General features: G+C 40.6%; 1 protein-coding gene across 2 annotated transcripts in view; it reads left to right on the forward strand.

Annotated features, from left to right (window-relative positions):
• The window catches only part of tyw1 (tRNA-yW synthesizing protein 1 homolog), a 444,264-nt gene that overhangs the window by 131,966 nt on the left and 292,802 nt on the right, over positions 1–19,496 (forward strand). The window contains exons 9-10 of one of the 2 annotated variants that reach the window (XM_084324651.1): positions 7,093–7,145; positions 7,842–7,960. In XM_084324651.1, coding sequence (XP_084180777.1) covers positions 7,093–7,145; positions 7,842–7,960 — 172 coding nt within the window. Of the gene's footprint in view, positions 1–7,092; positions 7,146–7,841; positions 7,961–12,039; positions 12,072–19,496 lie in introns of those variants that run through there. The other variant, XM_084324652.1, reaches the window with a different exon arrangement.

Genomic DNA, 19,496 nt, shown 5'->3' on the forward strand with positions numbered 1-19,496 from the left:
TGGACATTGAGCATGACCTCAGAGTTGCTTTGTCTACCATCACCCCAGACTTTGAGACTCTTGTCAGGAGCAAACATCATCCCCAGTTATCCCATTAGTTCCCTGCATGTTAAGTCTGCTAAGAAGGATATATTATTTATTATTATTATTATTTTATTTCATTGTGTTTTTAGCCCTTAGTTGCACTTTTGTTGCAACCCCAGTTATCCCATTAGTTCCCCCAAACGTAGGTCTGTTATGTTAAGCTAAGAAATCTGCTAAGAAGCATAATTATTTATTATTATTATTTAATTTCATTGGGTTTTTAGCCCTAGTTGCACTTTTGTTGCAACCCCAGTTATCCCATTAGTTCCCCCAAACTTAGGTCTGTTATGTTAAGCTAAGAAATCTGCTAAGAAGCATATTATTTATTATTATTTTATTTCATTGGGTTTTAGCCCTAGTTGCACTTTTGTTGCAAACTCAGTTATCCCATTAGTTCCCCCAAATTTAGGTATGTTATGTTAAGCTAAGAAATCTGCTAAGAAGCATATATTATTTATTATTCTTTTATTTCATTGGGTTTTTAGCAATAGTTGCACTTTTGTTGCACTTTTTTGTGTTTATTTCATGTTTTGAAAGATTGCGTATTACTGCAAATATTTTTTTTTTACATAAATCATAGTGGTTAAAAATTTTGGGTCGCGACTTAATGACTAAGGAAAATGTTGGGTCCCGAAGCTAGACCAGTTGAGAACCACTGTTCTAGAATATTCCAGTAAATGTCTTTTATCATGGAATCTTTATATTTTCCTTAAACGAGGGCTTTTCAAAATGCTATAAAATGAAAATGAACCGATAAAAAAACAATCCGTTTTGACAATGTTGACTGGGAAACGAGTCATTGATAAGCGACGGGCAGATTAGACACATAGCCATAATTTAAAACATAGATTAGGCGTTTTTAACACTAACATTGAAGTGGATGGTGGCATTCAACGGGGTAAATCAATGTTAATCAAAGGCACTGAAAGTGTTAATGGGTCTCACTTTTTTGGTGCATTTGCGACAGCAGGGGAGCCAAACTGATGTAACAGGCAGCAGTGGCCTGTAGATGGCACCATCTATCTAACTATGGGCCATCAAAGTTGGCAAAAAGTAACCATCCAGACAGCCTCTTTACTGTGAGATGATATCTTTCTGTCAGTTGAGCAGTGATGCAGCATATAATAACGTTTTTTTATTTTATTAATCATACAGCCCTAATGCTCATGTTTCCAAAGCCTAGCGATGGAGCGTGTGCGCACACACACACACACACACACACACACACACACACACACACACACACACACACACACACACACACACACACACACACACACACACACAAATGGAGAATGGCTTATAAGAGACTTAATGTTTTTAGAATATTTCAATAAAAAAAAAAAAAATTCAACTATCAGTTAATTTTTATAGTGTAACGTTTGGCTACGTAGAGAGAGATAGAGAGAGAGAGATATAGAGATTATATCTTTCTGTCAGTTGAGCATGTGATGCAGCATATAATAAAGTTTTTATTTTTTATTAATCGTGCAGCCCTAATGTTTATGTTTCCAAAGCCCAGCGATGGGGAGAGAGAGAGACAGACAGACAGACAGACATACAGACAGACAGACAGAGACAAATTAGGGGTTAAGTGTCTTGCTCAAGGACACTTCGACAAGCTGCCTGGGAGGAGCGGGAATCGAACCGGGAACCTCTGGATTACCAGGCGACTGCTCTACCTCCTGAGCTACATTATCATAATCAGGTTTGTGCACATAGAACATGGAAAACCAAGCCCTGAGTTGATCAGAGCTTCCTACGCTGAGATATGGCCACTTTTCCGCACCTACCCTTACCAGTGAATGCGTCATCCCTCCGCGGATTCCCGGAGGTATTATGCGCTGCACGGAATAGTGATTTACGCAAAAGGGAGCAAAGTCTTTATTATATGCCTGATGCACACTGTCTTTATGCTACGGAGAATCTTTACAGAGAGATACAATTTAACTAGTGGTGGGACTCGATCATTTTTTTGTATCTAATTAATTCCAGACTTTATAGTTAATTAATAGAAATTAATCGCATTTTAACCTCTTAAACCCGAGCGGTCCAGTGGTGGACTGCAAATGATATCACACCATAAATCCATCTCTACAGACTATGAATTAATGTTGCGTTTTTTTTTTTTTTTTCAAATGTACCCAATAGTAAAGACCCTAACCCTGTCAAAACAGCAGTCAAAGTGTATATTTTCAGTAATACGTTTATTTACCAATATGTTTAAGTGTTATTAGTGAAATATGAGTTTTGGAAATCTAGTCGGAAACAGGCAAATATTGATGCTGGGAAATGCGCACCGCCATTTTGTTTGTAGTCATATGAGGAGAGAGACCCAAGGCTTTCGATGGGCTTTGGAATTTCAAAAAATTACACTACCCAGCTCAAGCCAGCTCCTGTCAATCATCTGACTTGTGGATTTCTTTTTTAATTTATCTTATTTTTTGGGATTATCTCCCACAAACTTGAACGTTATTGGCATAAATTAGAATGCAGTTTGTTTCTCTACCTTTCTTTGAATGTCTAGCAAAAAACTGCATTGCAATCTGATGAAAAATGGCGGATAAATCTACATTATAAACAAGTAACTGTACTTACAGTAAATTTCATTCACGGTTTTTGCTGCACGCCTGGTGATACTAAATCCAGATTGAACTCTGCCATTGGAAAGGTTTGGCCTGATCCGTAGATGTGCGACTTGGCTATGATAAGGTAATTTATGGGCCTGATATTCTATATTCTATAATCATATTTCCAGATGGCAGAATTCAGTACTGTATCTACAAAACCTTTTGTTTAATCATATTCCCTTTATTCATTTGCTTAGATTTTCTTTACACATAATCTCAAGAAGGTGCTGAATGAGCTCAGTGGCTCAGTTCTTCATGTCTGGTAAATTTTAGCATGGCATTATCCACCCTCAAAGATGAAAAAAAAAAGAAAAGTAGAAAACTGATATTCTTCTTTGGTTCATTGTAATTTACTCAAGCCTAGTAACAGACACAATATTTCTGACACTGGGAATACATTCCCTGAGATCCATAGATGTCCCTAGATAAATAGTAACATGCAAATGGTCCTTGTAGAAGTGGAGAAATCTTCCATTTACTTACAGTAGGTATGTATTTTTTGGCGGATTTTCAGAAAATAGGGCTAGGGCTCAAGAGGTTAAATGCACATGCGAAAAGCTAATTATTTTTATTCAAATGGATTTTGGTATACGAGTGAATCAATAAATATACTGTAACTGCCTCCGTGTCACAGTTAATTCAAGTTAAGCTTAACTTGAATTAACTGTGACACAGAGGCAGTTACACTCCCACCAAACATATCGGCATTGTATATGATTATTACTATAACTTAGAGACAATAACTGCCAACATACTGCCTAGAACGAAAAACAGTAACTACAATAACTATGGTCCTTGGCCTCCACAGGACGAATCACCTCAGCCTGCGCCTGGAGGGAGAGAGAAAGCTAGAAAAATAGAAGGTATAGAGAAAGATAAGAGGACTTCATTCTGCTTCCACCAGCGTCACCGTCTTATGGATGGGCCTCTCCAGGTGGACTGGTGTGGAGATGCGCTTTCCTTTCTTATCAAGGTGGGAGTCGCTGATAAGCAACTTAAGCCTCGCACTCTCCCATTTCTCCCTGGGTACACCTCGATAACCTTCGCCATCCTCCACTGGTTACGTGGTGTGGCATCATTCTGTAGGAGTACAATGTCATCTACCTTTGCGTTCCTACGATCTTTGGGCCACTTCTGTCTCTGTTGGAGGTTCAGGAGGTACTTCTTCTTCCATCTTGTCCAGCAGTGGGTGGATAAGAGTTGAACTCGACGCCATCCTTTGCCGATGTACAGATCATCCTTGACGAACTGTCCAGGAGGTGGAGCGAGGATTGTGGACTTCATGGTCAGGATGTGGCTTGGTGTCCGGGGCTCTGGACTAGATGAATCATTGAGCCAATCTGTGGTCAGAGGTCTGCTGTTTACAACCGCTATGACTTCATATAGGACGATGGTCAAGACAAGCCCCGTCAAGCCTTTTCTGATGATGCGTCTTTGTCTTTCCCAGAAAGCAGCAGGCTTCTTCGTTGCCGCCTTCGTGGGCCCTTTGGCCCCGCCAGGTTTCTTGGCTGATGGCTTCTTGGTGGGCTTGTTGGCTTTAATCTCGGCCTGGTTGATCTTGAGAGAGCCGGATGCTCCGGTATCCTTGACCTGGACCAGGGTTCCTGGACCAGGGTTCTTGTCCACGTCATAGCCACCGACAGCTAGAGCATTCTTTACGGCAGACAGAGACACACCGCTCCCTCCCACCTAGAACTGCTTGCTGTTCTCTATATATAGGGGAGTAGACAAAGGGTTATTTCCTTCACCTCGCGACCACACGCACATGGAGCCACAGACACCAGCCAGTCCCTAATTTCCTCTCGTATTGCATGCAGCTAACAAGGTACGTTTGGGGTCTTTAAAGGGGTGTCTTAGGTATAGGCCGGCCATGTATCTCGGGCGCTAGCTAAAGGCTTGCTACGCCACTCCGAGACAAGTAGAGATAGGGCTGGGCGATATGACCAAAAACGTTATCGCGATAAAATTATAAAATTATTTTCATATAATTCGATATCGATAATTATCGTCGATATAATGTCTGTCAAGTTTAATTAACTTCTTATGCTGCTGCGAATGTCTCGAGTCGAGTTGATGTCGTCATCAGTCCGCGCACGTTAGCAGTTAGCCGACAAGCGGAATATCTCATGACAATGTAATAAATATGACACTAAAATACTCTCTTCCGCCACAATATATTGAAACGACGTCCACTGTATACCCACACTACTATAAACGTGGCCTCAGAATTCACGCCACACACATACTCGCCACGTAAATATATAAAACATCGCCGTGCAAGCTAGTTATCCTAGCCAGCCTGTTGCTTCTAAGCGGTGTATTCCATGACAATGTGCTAAATATGACACTAAAATACTCTCTTCCGCCACAATACATTGCAACGACGTCCACTGTATACCCACACTACTATAAACGTGGCCTCAGAATTCACGCCACACATACTCGGCACGTAAATATATAAAACATCGCCGTGCAAGCTAGTTATCCTAGCCAGCCTGTTGCTTCTAAGCGGTGTATTCCATGACAATGTGCTAAATATGACACTAAAATACTCTCTTCCGCCACAATATATTGAAACGACGTCCACTGTATACCCACACTACTATAAACGTGGCCTCAGAAAGCACGCCACACACATACTCGGCACGTAAATATATAAAACATCGCCGTGCAAGCTAATTAGCCTAGCAAGCCTTGTTGTTGAGTGAGTCCTACCTCTGGGTCTCCTTCCGGGTCTCCTTCGCTCTCGGCCATCTCCTTCACCGATTGGTTGTTAGTGCGTGCTCATATCCAAGCTTGGAAAATCGATATATCGAAACTTTGCGACCACGTTTCATGTTTATTTCGAGGAAATAATTTATCACGATAGTTATCGTTATCGTTTTATCGCCCAGCCCTAAGTAGAGATAATATGTATGTTGTTATGGTTTGATCTGTGATTTATTGTATTTTCTGTATGTTTTCACAGTTTCACGGTTCGGACTAAAGTGGTTCTTTTCGGACTGAATAAATCCAATCAGTAAATATCAAGAACGTGTTGCGTCATCATTGCAGTAGAGGGAGTTACATATACATTATACATACGTTTAAGCAGCAACATCGTGTTTATTAGCTACTACACAGACCAACAGTCAGTCAATGCAATTCTAACAAAGTGCAGCAATTTTAGGAACAATATATATATATATATATATATATATATATATATATATATATATATATATATATATATATATATATATATATAGCGCGCAATGGACCTTTTCTCTTTTACATTCCGAAGTTTCTTACACAATAAAGAAAAATCACTTTGAGTGCTAATGAAATAGAGTAACAGAGGTTTGAACACACTGCAGTATCATCAAACCTTTATTTAACCAGAACTACAAACCCATGGAGACCGGGGCTCTTTTTCAAGGGTGATCTGGCCAAGAAGGCAAGCACAAATTATGACAATACATACATAACAAGGCACAATACACATACAGTAGACTACCATACAACCAACATTTTAAATGAAAAGTCAAATTCAGCTTAAAAAAATACAACCACAATAAAACAATAACAATCAACCAAAATCTTTTATTCAACATCAAAGCAGGAGCAGCAGGTGGCAAGGAATTCCGATATTTTTAGTTTGAAGCAATACAAGGAGATCGGAGAGTCCAATTTGAGACGTGTCTGGAGATCATTCCAGGACCAAGGACCAAGATAAAATAGGCTTATTTTACTTGCCTCAGTCCGCACAGGCGGTATTTTAAAGCGCATCCAGGTGCTGTATCTGAGATTGAGGGAGTTTTGAATTAATTCAAGCTTGGAACTGATGTACCATGGGAGTTTACCAAGAACAGCCTTATAAATGTATATAACAACATACCAGTGCTGCAACCTGCATGTAGCCAGTGAAGTGTTGCACATCGCTGCGGGCATGACCCCCCCGCATTTCACTGTATGCTTGTATGCCGTGACAAATAAAACTCTTGACTTGACTTGACTTGAAGTCCAACCAATTAGTGAATAAAGTGTACAGTGATGCGTCCTATAATATATATGAGATATATATGTATCTCCAACTCATATTATGGTGAGTTGGAGATACATCTCAGAGCAGCATGGTAAAGCGGATAGAGTTTGGCTAAGGCAGTAGGACAAGCAAATCTATAAACTATGTCGCCATAATCTAGTTGACAAAAATGGGCCATAACCACCTGTTTGCGGGGGAAAGCATGATTTAACCCTATAGAAAAATGCAACTGTGAATTTTTTAATATGATTATTCTCCAGCCAGGTGCCAAGGTATTTGTCCTAGTTAGGACTTATATGTGTTGACATAGAGCTGTATGTCTTTCAACCTGGCTTTCTCTCTCTCTCTCTACAGGATACAAACTAATCGGAAGTCACTCAGGAGTGAAGCTTTGTCGCTGGACCAAGGTGACATACTGTAGCCAGCTCTTCTTTTTATTTGTATTTTTAACTTTTTCTCCTCCTGTTTTTCTGTGTTTTTCTCCCATCCCAATTTAGTTGTGCCAATTCCCCCCTCCCCTTCCTGGTCGTTGCTCGCATGTGCCCCCCCACTGGTCGGTCTAGGGAGGGTTGATAGACACTATCGCATGTCCCCTCCGATACATGCGTAGTCAGCCAGCCACTTCTTTTCACCTGCCAGCGCGGACTCTCATTGGTGAGGTGTAACGTGTGGGAGGCTCACACTACCCTCACCATCTCCCTTCCTCGCTGTGCAGGCGCCCTGACCGACCTGTAGGAGTCGCTGTTTACAACGACCAGATTACCACCCGCCGGCTTCCCTCCCGCTGACTCTGCCAATTGAGCCAGTATGACGGCCGGCCAAGCCGGAGGCAACACTGACAGCCGGATTCGATACCAGTGTCTCTCGCGTTGGTGACGAGCGCTTAGTCCGCTGCGCCACCCAGCCGCCTTAGCTCTTCTCAACAACTGTTTTTAATATTTTTATGACAAATCTATTTTATGACCAAATAAAATTATCCTATTTATTATAATTCCTATTGAGGTCCAATGGAAGGCCTACTTACATGTAGATCCCCATGATGCAATGAATACTAAATAGTTACTTAGTAGTTGTTTCATTCTAATATTGTTTGTGTTTGTTAGTCTATGCTGAGAGGGAGAGGAGGCTGCTACAAGCACACGTTCTACGGGATCGAGTCTCACCGCTGCATGGAGACCACTCCAAGTCTGGCCTGCGCTAACAAGTGTGTCTTCTGTTGGAGGTAGGTGTCTGATACCAGTGTTAATTTGTTAATTTAGTCAACGAAAATGATGACTATGGTCGTCAAATACTTTTTTCCCCTGACCAAAACGAGACGTCACGTTAACTCAGCGCCACAAGCTTTCCCCATCTGCACTGGCTAGCGCCAGCTTTTCTTGACCATTTTCATGATATTTCACGATTTTGCAGAGCTATTGTATATATTCTATATTATAGCTATGGAGACAATAGTACGGCTCATTTGACAGACACTATTTCTAGTCCAACATGTAAAAAAGAGTTTGTTTCTACACACTGTAGTTTATTACACGCTAAACAGCGCCCATTTCCAAAATAATCCAGTCTTTTTCCATAGATTGCGAGATAAGACGCGTTATATGCAATACGCCCACATCGTTCTGGTTGATCCCCTGAAACCCCAAATACTCCCAAATCAAAGGTATATACCATGTACATATGTGCATTCACAAAATCATCAATGGGGGAGGGGTGGTGGGGGGGGGGGGTGGGTAGTCTTACCCCGAAAATGCAATCGTTACAAAACGCTTGGTTTAGGTCCCGTAAAATAAGACACTGTGATCGTTACAGAAACATGTTTCAGGTTCGGTAAAATAGACATAGCATACCTTACCTTAGCCAGAAGGTACTCCAAAAAGAATAATTCCAATGAACCCATCGGCGCTCGCGATTACTCGTTTATATGTAATTACTCGTGTATACAGGAAACTATAGGTTTTGAGGCGAGCAGATCTCCTAGCGATTGCTCTGCAAGAGCTCCTCCCCCTCAGAGCGAGTCTTGACAGAAAGGGAACAGTAGAGACAATGTCTGAACTTTTTATGATGAATTGAAAATGGGGGACCCTGATGTAAACAAGACGAAAGTCTTTCTCTGGTCTGCATGACTGCATCCCCTTAATAATTGTGTGTATTGAGCTGAATGAATGAATGAATGAAAACTTTATTTAACAGATTGCAGAATGGGTACAATACAGTACGGCTCAATACACACAATTGTTAAGGGGATGCAGACCAGAGAAAGACGTTTATCTTGTTTACATCAGGGTCCCCCATTTTCAATTCATATCGACATTTATTTAAATTTTATTTTATTTTATTTTTTTGGTCCTCTTTTGAGGGTACTCCATCCACCCCCCCCCCCCCCCCCCCCCCTCTTCGGGGGACCACTTTATTATTTATTATACGTTTTAACTATTTACAGTACAAAATTAAATAAAAAGTGTAGTAAAATAAGAAAAATATTTAAAAAAAATATTTCATTGCCCTCTCGGAGGGGGGGAACTCAGACTAGACATTGACAAACAATTTACAACTAAGGACAATGAAGGACAACAACGAATACACATGACAAGGGAAAGGGGGGGCAGAGAGGGGAGTAAGTAAAGTAGCGGGTGAGGAGGGGGATTGAGAGAAGGGTGGGTTATGGAGTGGATGGCTCACAGGTCAATCTCCTATGATTAGGAGCCTAGATTATCCACAAGCAATTCCCAGATGTTATTAAATTGTGAGATTTCGATGTGATCCATGGTTGAGATTGTTTCCTGTCATATGTAACTTGAGAGAAGGCCCAACCATTGCCCAGTATTCAAATTTTTTCTTGTCTTCCAGTTTAAGAGGATAGTTTGCTTGGCAACAGCTAGAGAAACAGGTAGGGGTTTGGTGTTCTGGACTAATAAATTGATAGCAGTAGTATCCCCAAGTAGGCAGAGGGACGGGGAGAGAGGAATGCTGCAGCTCATGACCCGGGATAGTGTATTGATGACGGAATTCCAGAAGTCTTGAACAGGTGGGCATACACAACATACATGACATTTATGGCATGGGGACATACAGGTATTTAGTACTGATACATTTGTGACATAAACGGTATTCAAATATACAGTACTGTTACCCATAGATCCTGACAGAGTATATACATATGATGGGGAGGAGACTGTACATTAGGAGGGGGTGGATGGGTGGGAGAGAAATATACATACGGCGGGGAGAGAATATATACATGCGGTGGGGAGGAGACTGTCTATTAGGAGGTGGTGGGGGGTTTGGGCATTTACGGTGGCCAGTTTCGAATTGCAGCCTCCCGTAGGTGCTCTTTAAGAGCGGTTTTGAATGTGGGTAGGGATTCACATTCCTTTACAGCTTTGGGTAGGGCGTTCCACATTGATGTGGCATCATTGCGAAACGTGTTTAGTCCCTTGTTTGAGCCAAATCTGGGTTTAACATGATTTGTTGAGCTTCCTCTGGTGTAGTGGTTGTGGTATTCACTGACCTTTGGGAAGTATTTTGACATGTACATGGGTACCTTAGTCGTATAGTGTATCTTGTAGACCAGGCCCATTGCAAGTTGCTGTACTCTGTCGTCTACTCTAAGCCATCCTAGTTGTCAAAGTGGGCAGGGGTGAGGTGGGTTCTGGGGGTAAGGTCAAGTAGTAGTCTGACCAGTTTGTTTTGTGATGTTTGTAATCTTGCTTTTAGCGCCTTTGAGGTGCTTTGGTACCATGAGGTGCAAGCATAGTCGTAGTACCCTTGAATGAGTGCTCCTGCCAGAGTCTTCAGGGTATTCTTGTTTACCAGAGAGGAGATCCGGTACAAGAATCTAGTTTGTTGGGTGATTTTATTTTATTACATTGGATGCCATTTTGTCACAGGAAATATTTGCCTCTAGGATGGAACCCAGGTAGGTAATTTTGTCTTTCCTTGTGACAATATTGTCCCCCACTGTAACTGAGAAGCCGTCGGTCTTGCTGAGTTTGTTATTTGAACCGAAGAGAATGGACTCTGTTTTTCCCATGTGTAATGATAGTTTGTTATCAGCAAGCCATATGCAGATTTTGCCTAGTTCCGAGCTGTACTGTATTGTACCCATTCTGCAATCTGTTAATCACATTTTCAATCAATCAATCAATCTGGACTATCAGAGTTCAAAAGGTAGGCGATACTGCCACCTGGTGAGATTCGATCGGCATTGCAATTCCAACGTAGGCAAATGAGCCAGGGACACCTAGAGTGATCCGGGTGACCGTTTAGAACGGGGATCAAAGGGAAAAGATCAAAGGATCTAAAAACGTAATATTACGTTTTTGACGCTCAAGCGGTGGCGGTGAAACACAATATATTACATGTTTGGCCGTCAAAGAGTTAATGGAGATCATGTGACACTAACGTGGTAAAATTATTCATGCAATGTCGTTGACTAAAAACGATGACACAAAATGTAATTTACAAAATAAAATCTTGCTAAACGTTTATTCAACATCAACTTCAACATCAACACTGTTTACTTGCTACTTGCTAGCTAACAGGAACTCATTGGCCGACAGGAAAGTAACAAACATAATTGTCCCTGCGGAACCCTTATCCCCAACACATCGTTCCGTAGGTGAATTATTGTAATGTTCTGGGGTTTTGTGTGTCGCTCTAGTAAGTTGTATGGTCTTAGGGGCACCACTGTTATGCTGGGGGTGTTGTTTCCCCCCGGGAGATATGGGATGACGTACCTGATGTTACGTTGTTGTTGTGAACCTAGCGTATTAGCAGGTAGCTGTGTTGTGTTTGAGAAGGGAAGTATCAACCTGTAAAACCCCATATTGAGCTGGAAATATAGCACCATACAGAAAAGGAAACTCCTCTTTCTTCCTTACATTACTGCATGATGGATTGCTACATTATGTTGATCCACCAGAATAGAACGCATTAAATAGCTTACATAAGTCTAACCAGCTAGCACTAACGTTCGTTTTTTTGGTTTAGAAAAAAAGCTCACGCCAACTTATGAGGCTGTAACTGAGTGGCGAGACTAAACAAAAAAGACTAAATCGAAACTAAACAAAAAAGACTAAAACAAAAATGCTCAGACCTGTAGTTGACTAAAACTTGACTAAACGAAAAATAGATAAAGGTGACTAAATATGATGAAAACGAAAAAGAGCATTTGAGACATGACTAAGACTAAAACTAAAATAAAAAAATAGCTGACTAAATGAACACTGTCTGACACTCCAAGTCTGGCCTGCGCTAGTGTGTCTTCTGTTGGAGGTAGGTGTCTGAAACACTCCAAGTCTGGCCTGCGCTAACAAGTGTGTCTTCTGTTGGAGGTAGGTGTCTGAAACATATATACACCGTACACTTTCCATTAATAACCCAAGCTTTCACTTGAATTGTTTATTTAAACCAGTAAGTATGAATATTACCTTTATAAAAATTTGGCTATCGAATAACACATTAATTATGAGTAATTTGACCTTGCTTTGAGAGACAGTGCATTCTCACTCTGTCACCTACCTACCTCACACCTATCTCACCTTTGTGAGCTTTTGAAGATATTGAGAATGTACTTAAGTGTTTCTTATGTTTTTATTGTTGGTGTTTTTTTGTTATTTTTTATTACTCCAATGTTGTAAGTTATGTGTTCGGACTCCAGGAAGAATAGTCTTTCACCCATGGTAGATGGATTTGTATTGTTTGGAGAGATATACTGAGGAGAAAGAGCTACGTAATTGGAGCTACAAAGTTGTGCATCAAACTAAGTCAGCTTCTAATTGAGACCGGCCTTTATTGGTCAAAACGTGTAGATATATGTGTATATATTTTCTTATTTTATTTTAACAGCCAGCATAGAGTATTGTCTTTCCATTAGTTAAATAGCCTATATTATGGCCATTTCCCAGTTTAATATTTAAATTTACAAAAATGTTCAAGTTTCTGTACATGCTGTGACATTCAATAGTCAGGCTCAGTCAGTTTTGGCTCCTGTCTCTGTGAACTCACTTCCTTGTTCACAAGATTCAGATCAAACTGTAAAACTAGGCATTGCTGATCAGATCCAGCAATTGTGTGTCTTATTTCTTGCCTAAAGAAACATATTTTAGTAAACCGTTTAGGTGAAAAAATTTAAATAAAATAGTTTATGAGCGAGCCGGCATCTTGCCAATTATTATTATACGTGAGTCAGACCAGAGTGAACACTAATAAACATCAATAGATATATTATGTACTGTTGGACTGTGGTAATTCCATGTACGGATAAATAAATGATGATGATGATAGTTAGGCAGTACATTAGGCAGGTAGTACATTAGGTAGGCAGTACATTAGGTAGGTAGTACATTAGGTAGGCAGTACATTAGGTAGGCACCAGGCAGTACATTAGGTAGGCAGTACATTAGGTAGGCATATATATTTGCATTTATATTTGCATATAAATGATACATGGGACACACTTTTTTTTCCAATCTAGAAAAACACTGGTTAACAATATATTTCCAGGGGGTGCATGATAGTATCCGCTTTCCTACTCAACTAATTGGTAAAAATGTGATTATTTTGTATTGACGGCACAGATTTGCATAGGCTACTGTAGTAAATTCCCACAGACTTTCTACAATAATTTGAGGTTATTGTAGCACAATACAATGAGATTGATTATCTGGAAGGAGGAGGAAAGATTCATACTGATAGAATTGTTGGTCTCCTCATTCTGACTTAGCAGATGAGGAATAAAACGTGTAGGCCAGACAAACCAGAATTGTAGTTCAACTCAACTGATTTATTTGAGTCAGGGCCAGGAGTGAATAAAAGGTTGACTTTTACATACAAAAGATGATCAGATAACCTTAACAGCTGTCTGTTGTACAGAAATATCACAATCAGGTTTGCATCTCAAACCTCAATACTGCACATCAAACAGTCACCTGGTTAACATAATTTGAACATACATGGTTTACTGTACACATTATACATGAGTAAATCTGGTTTACAGATCAGGGATCTGTACATTACTCTAATCTATAAACAACCATTGGTGTTTCCCATGATTTACTCACGTAAAATGCATCAGCTCACAGTAGTTTCTGGGTGGTTCAGCGGTGGAGGAGCCCCCAGACCCCTGGTTGGGTCCGGCCTGAGAGCTCCTGAATAACCCTATGTAGGGCCTTATATCCTATCATTTCTAGCCAATAATACATATGGCTGGTCCAATCCAGCGTCTTCTTGTGGGGGTTGATCTCTTGTGGGGGGTTGGTGTTTTCTTCCTGTTGGGGCTGGTTACCCCTTTGATCTCCTGTGTGGATCTTGACTCAATACCCAGAGGGGCCGCTAGTGGCCCCCGTCACTGTCTTCCTGGATGGGTCTGTCCCAACAGAAATCTCCTCTTAAATTTACATTTACATTTACATTTAGTCATTTAGCTGACGCTTTTATCCAAAGCGACTTACAAGTTCTGTACGACAAGCCATCAGGAAGGGCACAACTCTATCAGCTGAGCAACAATGTTCATCAAAGTGTTGAGTGCTACAGTGTAGGTTAGTTTATTAGGACAAGTGCATGACAGTACGGTTAGTTAGATGAAATGAATAATGAATAAATGAATAATATATAACTTTAACATTCCTTCTATATGGCTATAGATGTCTAATATCATCCAAGTACAGTCAGTGCTTTCTAAGACTGATACCAGACATCATATGAGACCTTTTGATACTAAACAGTTGATTAATAGATTACTTTGTTTGTGAGTTAGTGTCCATGCTTCAACAAGTCTAAACTGGTCTGCCCTGTGTTCAACCCAGCTGTCTCTGCTTCTACATTTACATACTGTCAATTCAAGTGTTGTTTGTTCTCTAAATTAGTCATTGCTTGAGTGGGGGTTGAAATAACTGTTGCTGTTGTTATCTGATGCAACTGTCTCACTGACAGTTGAGACTGTTTTAGCCACTGAGTCCACTCTGCTATTGAAAGGTACATCTGGCTTTATATTTATGGTTCTCCAATTTATTCACACATATTAATTATGAAATTCCAAGGCAATATTACCACACTACTTACATAGAAACATGTGATCACTCTAGGGTAGGGTTGCACGGTATACCGGTATTAGTATAGTACCGCGGTACTAGAGTGTTCGAAATTATACTATACTGCGTTTGGGAAAAAACTGTACTTTAAAAAAAAAAAAATGTATGCATGCGAATGCCTTCCTATTGGAGCACAGCGCTGCTGGTGACGTTGCGCTAGTTTACCGGAAGCAACCTTCTGGAATGAAGAACAACAAACTCTAGTTGAGACGAGAGCTAGCATAGCTCGTCCAACGAACGTTGGCATCAATGACATGACTACAGTACTGATAGGAGCTACTGTAGCACGTAAATTTAGTTATCACAACCATCGGCAATCACAGTGAGGATTTTTATTGATTAACGTTAGCTAGCTAGCTTTAACTAGAATTATAGTTCGCTAGCTATATAAGCTAACGTTAGCCGAGTTTACTCTAGCAACATGTGCTAGCTAGCTAACGTTAATCAATAAAGATCCTGACTGCGATTAGTTAGTTATCATAACCATCGGCAATCGCAGTGAGGATCTTTATTGATTAACGTTAGCTAGCTAGCACATTTTGCATAGAATAAACTCGGCTAACGTTAGCTTATATAGCTAGCGAACTATAATTCTAGTTATAGCTAGCTAACTTTAATCCATAAAGATCCTCACTGTGAGCATTAGAAAATGTCCACAATGCTATTCGCAAGAATAGAAAATAAATTGAAAAGCCTAATAATAGCTATAGGCCTACATAGCCTAAACTGCCATGCTGAAAGCTAGTAAACACAGCATCTCTATGGCTTAGTCACAAACGTGATTTATACAGAGACATTTGACAATTGCCCATTAATGGTTCATACAGACTGTATAAAGACAACGGAAATCTATTTTATTTTTGTTAAACAGCCTACAATATGACATAACCTAGTTCTAGATTATGATAGGCTATAATCAGTCTCACTCATCAAAATGTTTTCTAGGTAACTTATGGTATCTCAAACTAATTAGGCCCTCTGCTATGACAAATGTATAATAATACAACCATACTTTTTCTACCCCTTGAATTTTTTTTAACTACAGAAGTCTGCTACATTTGGCTCACTCAGAAGCAACCTAACCTCCGCTTTTTTTGAGCAGCATATTAAGTACACACATTAGTCCAAAGATGATAAAAGGATCAACAGGGCAGTCGCAGAGTTCATCTGTATGGACCAAGTTCCAATATATATACAGTTGAGAAAGCTGGGTTCAGAAACCTTGTACAGCAACTGTTTTGAGTGCAAAAAAAGTTTTCCATCATTTTGAATGCCATTGCTTTTAATTTATTTATTCTTGTCATTGTTCATTGTTGTGTTTTAAAATAAAGAACAATAATAACATCTGAGAGTTTTTCCCTGATTTTGAGGAAAAGTATCGAAAGTATCGAAAAGTATCGAAATTAATATTGGTATAGTATCGAAACTAAAATGTTGGTATCGTGACAACCCTACTCTAGGGATAGTGTTATTGTGATATTTGACCCTCGAAACATGGGTCTAGACACCTCATTTGTTCAGTTATCTGCAATATTGGCTGAGATATGTTAAACAGATTAGTTTGAGATTTTTTGATAATCACCTCCTTAATTAGCATATAAATGATACATGGGACACTCTGACAACTTGTTAACATAGCCTATCATTTGTTTTACCTTTTTTCCAATCTAGAAAGTCTGGTTAGAAGTATATTTCCGGGGGGTGCATGATACCCCCCTCTTCCTACTAGACTAACAAACGTCATGTAGAATGCATACTTTTACTTTAGATACATAAGTACATTCAATAGAAAATACTTCTCTACTTTTATTCAAGTATAATTTTGAATGGATGACTTACTTTTACCATAAATTACTATTTTATCTGGGTATTTCTACTTTTACTTAAGTTAAGGAACTTTGTACTTCTTCCACCACTACTAATACTGACATGTCAGAGCCATGGAGCTCTATGCAAGCTAGCTCTCCATTGGAGAGCTGTCCCTGTGTTCTGATTGAGAAATTAACAAAGAAAAGTCCCTGTATTTGATACCCGATGAAGGTAATTGTCTATATTAAAATTGAATGTAAGTGAAGACAGTGCGGGACTTTTCTTTGTTAATGTGATGATTGTTCCTTTCTGACGCACCACTTTGGAGATAGCAGGTGTGCAATTTTATTTTTTTTACAATGATTGAGACATGTAGTGACTTTTGACAGGACCCAGGCTGATTACAATTTTGGAGTAGCATTTCTAGTTTTGGCACATGTTTGATTATTCAAGAATGAAGAACCAGCCAAATAGCACTTTATTGACCAGCAGTAGTCACCACTATTCGCTAACTTTTGTCTCTAAAAACAAATCTAACAATGATACAAATAAATTATTAAATCAATGTAATATTCCATTCTGCAGGGTCTAAACTTAAGTTCTAGATGTAATTTCAGCCTGTTTGCAGTTACAGTATAAATATTGAAAACCGATGAAAACAGCTTTAATATGTCATAGCCTCAGGGCCGCTGATGTTTGGGGTTAATTGCTCCGGAGCTCCTGTGGAGGCGCGCATTCCAGGAAATGAAAATGTTTTTACCAAAGCGATCACTTCAAAACATGCTGCCAGTTTCATCACGGTTCAACCCCGACCCAAGTAACTTTGGCAACTCATACATGAGGACATCATTCCATAGTGTGTCATCCCCTGCATGCTTAGTTTAATCCCTGTCAACCTCAGCACTGTATCCTCTTAGTCACAATCTCTCTCAACCCTGAGCAAATTACTTGGTGATTAACAAGCGGGTGCCTAATGGCCTGGTGTAATTGGGAAGCGGAAAAGTGGAAGTTGATCCATAATGACATTGGTGGGAGAGGGTGAGAGACGGAGTCCTTCTTAAAGTGCAGCCGTGGAGAACTCTGAAAGTTCTGCTGAACGTCAGCGCTGTCGCCACATATACCACTAGGGCTAGGCTATGTGGGCCGACGGCCAGGGAGAACTTTTGAGGCAAAGAGCTGCTATTGCGGCCGCCCTCCTCCGACACCCTATAGCACCGGGTGGCACCAGAGCAGGAGGGCAAGGTGAGTGTGTGTGGGAGTGTGCACCTGGCAGCCTTTCAGTGACCTTTAAAGGGGAACTATTTTACTATTTCTTTCACTATTTGGGCACTTTTACACAATTCCTGTGAGTTTATGGAACACCTCTGTAATTATATATTTTTTTTAATTCATTGTTTTGTATTTCTAATCAAGTCCTCAAAAACAGCATTTTTCTACCTGAAGATCTTAAGCTGTTTTGAGGCTGGGCTCCTAAACCACTGTGTGACCTTCGAAGCATCTGGGACATTATCATGCAGCGGTGTCTCTCTGACATCACAGATCAGCACATTTTCACATGACTCAGTTCAGTGAGGGTGAATATTGTGAGAGGAGAATTGGAAGAATGCGCCAATATGAGAATTAGAGACAGATCATATTAATATAAGTCCACATAGCTAGGAAACAATGCTAAACACTGAAAAATGCCATTTATAAGATAGTTCCCCTTTAAGGTTATTTAAGGAGAATGTTTTTATTACAAGGTTGCCCAACCCTGTCTATATACTGCACCACTAGGAAGGTGCTGTCCAACATCATCATCATCATCATCATCTTCGTTTTACGTCCTTTTTTCACCACTACAGTGAGGTTGGACGAGGCGATGACTCCACGCCACTGGGCACAGTTTTGTGCCATGTCTTCATGTATCTCCAGATCCCTCATATCATTTCCCACACATCCCCTCCACATCTGCTTCGGTCTCCCTCTCGGCCTCCGCCCATCCACAATCATCTCCTCCACCCCTCTCAACATCCCCCCCTCCTCCGATCTTCTCACATGTCCAAACCACCTGAGACGTCCATATCTCACCTTGAAATCAATTTCCCTGACACCACAGATCTCATCCACCTCTGTACTGATCCTGCCATCTGACTCCCGCCACATACCTCAACATCTTCCGATCACAGCTCCTTAACACCACCATCACCCTTTTTGTCATTGCCCACGTTTCTGAACCATACAAGATAACTGATCTCACACATGCTTCATTATATCCCTCCTCTGATCTTTATGTTTCGATTCACCAGTAGCCTACTAATTTCCAGCCACTTCCTCCACGCCGCCACCACTCTCGCCCTCACCGTCCTTTCCACTCCCGCCCCTCCCGCCTCACAGTCCATCACATCTCCCAGATAGCGAAACTGCTTCACCTCCTCCAGCACCTCCCCTCCCACCACTAGACCACCATCTCCAACCACCTCCTCCTCTTCCCTCTCACTGTCAGTATATAGACAGTATATATTGCACCAGGCAGGTGGTGTCCAACCCTGTATATATATATACTGCACCACTAGGCAGGTGGTGTCCAACCCTGTATATATATATATACTGCACCACTAGGCAGGTGGTGTCCACACCTGAGGAGGAATATGTTTTTACAGTTGGCTAAATGTTGTTACTTGCCCCCCCCCCCCCCCCCTCACCGTGGAAATAAGCCAGGCTTGTTTCAGTACTTTGGGCTTAGTGATTAGATATTGGTTCTCTGTGCCTTTCGATTGACTATTTGTCAACTTTTATATTTTTGCTATGTGATTGCATTGCAGCTGCAGTTGGCAATTTCAGAGACATTTGCAAGAGTGAGTTCACCTGCTCAGCAGA

This window comes from Notolepis coatsorum (genome assembly GCF_963971535.1).
Source record: "Notolepis coatsorum genome assembly, chromosome: 1".
Lineage (NCBI taxonomy): Eukaryota > Metazoa > Chordata > Actinopteri > Aulopiformes > Paralepididae > Notolepis > Notolepis coatsorum.